At 36.4% G+C, this 5,072-nt stretch overlaps 1 protein-coding gene across 1 annotated transcript in view; it reads right to left on the reverse strand.

The window, feature by feature from the left end:
• The window catches only part of LOC106882389 (MAM and LDL-receptor class A domain-containing protein 1), a 221,633-nt gene that overhangs the window by 74,487 nt on the left and 142,074 nt on the right, over positions 1–5,072 (reverse strand). Inside the window, exons 86-88 of the mRNA XM_014933051.2 lie at positions 4,134–4,271; positions 1,971–2,224; positions 502–586 (exon numbers count right to left, since the gene is read on the reverse strand). Coding sequence (XP_014788537.2) covers positions 502–586; positions 1,971–2,224; positions 4,134–4,271 — 477 coding nt within the window. The remainder of the gene's footprint in view (positions 1–501; positions 587–1,970; positions 2,225–4,133; positions 4,272–5,072) is intronic.

Here is a 5,072-nt window from a genome sequence, read left to right on the forward strand (position 1 = left end):
CCTTAACCCTTTTGATACCAATCTGGCTGAAACCAACTCTGGCTCTGTAGTACAAATGTCTTGTTTTCAAAAGTTCTGAATTAAAATCTTCCACCAAACCTTAGTCACAATTTATGTTCCTAACACGAGTTTAATGATAACTAAGTTATTTTACTAAATTCTTTGTTATATTTAAAATTAATTGAAAGAAACACAGAGCAAAGAAACACAGAACAAAAGGGTTAAAATATATAATAGAGAAACAATTCTTAACCCTTTTAATACCAACCTGGCTGAAACCACCTCTGGCTCTGTAGTACAAATGTCTTGTTTTGAAAAGTTCTGAATTAAAACATTCCACCAAACCTTAGTCACAGTTTATGTTCCTAACACTAGCTTAATGATAACTAAGTTATCTTACTAAATTCCTTGTTATATTTAAAATTAATTGAAAGAAACACAGAGCACCTCAAAATAAATACAGTAATAAAAGTAAGGGGTTTGAAAGCAGAGAATAGTTACCTGCACAATAATCATTTAGGAACATGATATCATCAAGAGCAGTGTAGACATCATGATTCTGATTAGTAATGCCTTCAAATTCAACCTAAAATAATTATAACAAAATTGTATCATATATATATTAGTGACGGAGGCAGTGTTAATATCATTTATCTCTACTTGAATATGGATGTTCTGTTAAAACAAACTATACTATGGTAGATACCATGAGAAACACTCTCATATTGGCTTTTGTTGCAAAATGCACAAATGCATTTTGTGCCAGAAAGCCAGAAAGCCAGTATGAGTATTTCTTATTTCTTTATTGCCCACAAGGGGCTAAACATAGAGGGGACAAACAAGAACAGACAAATGGATTAAGTCGATTACATTGAGCCCCAGTGCGTAACTGGTACTTAATTTATCGACCCCGAAAGGATGATAGGCAAAGTCAACCTTGGCGGAATTTGAACTCAGAACGTAACGGTAGATGAAATACCGCTAAGCATTTCGCCCGGCGGGGTAACGTTTCTGCCAGCTCGTCGCCTTGCCAGTATGAGAATTTCTTTCTTGGCAATTAACACATGTATAGTTTGTTTTAAGAGAACATCCATGTTTAAGTGGGGATGAATATTACCTTTCTGTGTTACACACATACACACGCATACGCACATGCACACGTACACACACAAACATACATAAGGATGTTAAATGATGATGATGATGAGAATGATAATTACAATAATATCTAATTGAGCTTTACTGTTTTTTACTTTGTAACATGCAACTAATATTAGTCTTCATTATTATCCGTTCTACAAAAGGCGGTGACCTGGCAGAAGCATTAGCATTCCAGGCGAAATGCTTAGCGGTATTTTGTCTACTGCTACATTCTGAGTTCAAATTCCGCCAAAGTTGACTTTGCCTTTCATCTTTTCAGGGTCGATAAATTAAGTACCACTGAAACACTGGAGTCGTTGTAATCGACTACTCCCCTCTCCAAGAATTTGAGGCTTTGTGACTTCAGTAGAAAGGATTTTCTGTTCTACAGCATTATTGTCATTTTTACCAATTCCAAACAATGATTAGTGAATTTATAACATTCAACAGTTGAACCAAAACAGTCAACCATTTGAATATACAAACTAATTAATAAATCATTATATGTACAGTTGTTGATGGAGTCTATTTTCTGTTCATCTACAATGTTTATTGTACTAGTGCATCTTCCACACACAAAAGCTATTTTCACTGTTAACTTTCCTCTGATATAGCTGCACCCCTTATGTGTCCATAACTTACACTAGGCACATCTACCAGGCTCAAAAAGCAAAACAAGTACCGGGGTTGATTCATTTGATTAAAAGTTCTTCAAGGTGGTGCCCCATCATGGCCACAGTCTAATGAGTGAAACAAGTGAAAGATAAATGATAAACACAATCAAGTTTGGCCATGTTCTGTTGATCTATGAAGAGGAATGGTAATCTTACATAATACGAATTCTTCCAAGCAAATGCTGTTTGAGCATAATTCCATGAGCTTCCTTGCGCTGAAGAAAGGGCCCATATCGCTGTTTTATTTTCTGTTTCTTCATCGACAAAATATACGGTGATGCCACCTGGTGAAGTACCATCCAAATAAAACCAAAAATGAAGACAACGGAGATTGGTAGCAGGAAATACTTGGCTTCTCAATATTCCTTTCTTTTGTGAGTTACTATTCGAGGCAAGGAAAATATAATGTCCTGCAAAACAAACAAAAATAAATAAATAAATTATCATATTATAAAAATAGTAATGATAATGATAATATAATTTGTGGAAAGAGACTCTGTGAGACCTTTGAGATCAGGATGCTGTCGGCTCTCACTGAATTAACCCGAGCAAATAAGATTGAGAGCTTTGAGAACTAAAATATGATGATAATAATAATAATAATAATAATAATAATAATAATAATAATAATAATAATAATAATAATAACAATAATAATAATAATAATAATAATAAATACAGAAAATTGCACTACTGGGCACTGCACACATCCTACGCAAAACACTTTCAATACAGTAACCATAAGAACATCACAGCAAACCACAGCACATACCCAAGGCACACAGAGCTGCGCTCGGTAGTGAAGTGAAAGCACGTTATAAAAATAAAACTACTGAATGATAATAATAATAATAATAATAATAATAATAATAATAATAATAATAATAATAATAATAATAATAGATAGAGAGAAGAGTTCTTTACTTTTAAGTTACTTTCGAGTTGCGCTTTTTGTCATTAAGTTGGCTTTGGTGATGGATTACGTCAGCTATGTTTACCTTAGCGATGGATTGTGTCAATCGTATACAAAAGTAAAGAACTCTTCTCTCTATCTATTACACTTCTGCTGAGTTACTTCAGTCCTTTATATGAACTAATAATAATAATAATAATAATAATAATGGGCTACTCGACATGAAGAAAATTCAAATTGGGTCCCACCTGCAAGAACATGCACTGTTTATCTTGATATGAGATCACCATTCGCACACATAGTTGTGATACATGTGCCTGGTGTACCCTTATCAGACGGGTAATCATGATGGGTATATTAGGCTTCGTATATTTGTACCCCAGTGTCACTTTGACGGCATGCACTGCTCTCTCACTCAATAACAACAACAACAACAACAACAACAACAACAATAATAATAATAATAATAATAATAATAGTGTCAGGAGATCAATGTATTGTCATGAAAGAATGAGAAATGGTCAACAAATATGGTGATCTGAAATTTGAGATCGCCAAGATGTGGCAGCTGCATAAGTCAAGCATAAAGGTTGTTCCAGTTGTCATTGGAGCATTGGGTTCAATCTCTCCAGCCTGAAGAAACATATGGACACTTTAGAAATCCCCCTACAATCTTGGTGAGCTGCAAAATCAGCTTTACTTAGAACTGCATGCAATTTGTGTAAAATAATGTCTGTATGAAGTCCTTGTGACTTGACAGACAGTACAAACCCCCGGTACATACAATGACTTCAATTTGCAACATCACAATATTGGGCACTGTGCCACATCTTCAAAAATAATAATCATAAACTACAGTACCAAACATGTCCATGAGAGGAATTAACAGGTACTTATCTATTTGCTTTGGAATTGCTGCATCCAACCAAGAGAATTGCTTTCAAATGTAATCAGTCAATCTTGTTTGATGTGCTGAATTCACATTCTTCATTTTTGAAAATGTTTGCTCACAGACATAAGTTGTTCCAAACACCCAATACCATAACAGAGGTACTTACACAAAAGGTACAGTGCAGGGACAGGCAGGATGAACTGACCTCGTTGGCCAGATCTGGCCTGTGGGCTGCAGTTTGGTGATCCCTGGTCTAACCTATGGGGATAACTTGCTTCAGGGCAGTGGAATGGTAAACGTTGACAAATTAAGAACGTGCACAGGGGACTGTGGTGGATGGCATGCTTATGTGAAATCATTGAAGCATCCAGGAGGATGGCTAAGCTAAATTAACCTTAAGATGGTGAGACATGATTTGAAGAATATTTACCTGCATTTCAAACAAGACAAGTGAGTTTTATAATGATTCTGTCTATGACCTTTTTATTAGCCTGTGTAATTGACCTTTTCTTACCTTTGACATTGTTCATAGTGTGGTCATTTGCTGGATGTGGAAGACGATATGGCATTTCACCAGTAGCTCGTATCCAATCGATATCATTACGCTTTATGTTCGACCAAGTACCCATGTCATCTTCAAAATCGGTATCTCCTAGAAGAAAGATTAAATGGAAATAATCAGTAATGTGAAAGATCTTTGAAATGTTCTGCTATAACTCCAAGATGACCAATGCTTTGGGAATGAATTTCATCCAAGAGGGAGATGAGCACCAACGTTCAAAGTGGATGGCTTGATAATTGTTGAGAGATTTCTCTTGACATGAAACCATTGGTTGCCTTGTTAACCCACAAATAAAGAATATTCATCTACCAAGGTGGTGTTAAGCACTCATTCTCTCTCTCTCTCTCTCTCTCTCACACACACACACACATATATATATTTAATGGGGAAGGGCAGTTTATGGGATCACCCAGGATTTCCTGTCCATAAAGGGTTTAGCTTTATGGTGTATTGTTAGACTCCAAAACCTGCCACTCCAAGAGTGTAATGGTTCTTTTTTTTACGTGTCACTGGCATGAGTGTCATTTACATGATACTGACACTGGCCACAACTATGATTTCATGGATGCCATTTACATGACTCTAGCAATGGCCATGTTCATCATCATCATCCTCATCAACGTTTTCATCCTCAGCATTATCCTCCTCCTCCTCCTCCTCCTCCTTACCACACAGCCACTCAGCCACTCCTGTGCCTATATAGATAAAAGCGATGAGTTGGCAGAATCGTTAGCATGCCGGACGAAATGCTTAGCAGTATTTCGTTTGCCGTTATGTTCTGAGTTCAAATCCCACCAAGGTTGACTTTGCATTTCATCCTTTCAGAGTCGATAAATTAAGTACCAGTGATCCACTGGGGTTGATGCAATCGACTAGTTCCCCCCCCCCCCC

Source organism: Octopus bimaculoides, chromosome 7 (genome assembly GCF_001194135.2).
Source record: "Octopus bimaculoides isolate UCB-OBI-ISO-001 chromosome 7, ASM119413v2, whole genome shotgun sequence".
Lineage (NCBI taxonomy): Eukaryota > Metazoa > Mollusca > Cephalopoda > Octopoda > Octopodidae > Octopus > Octopus bimaculoides.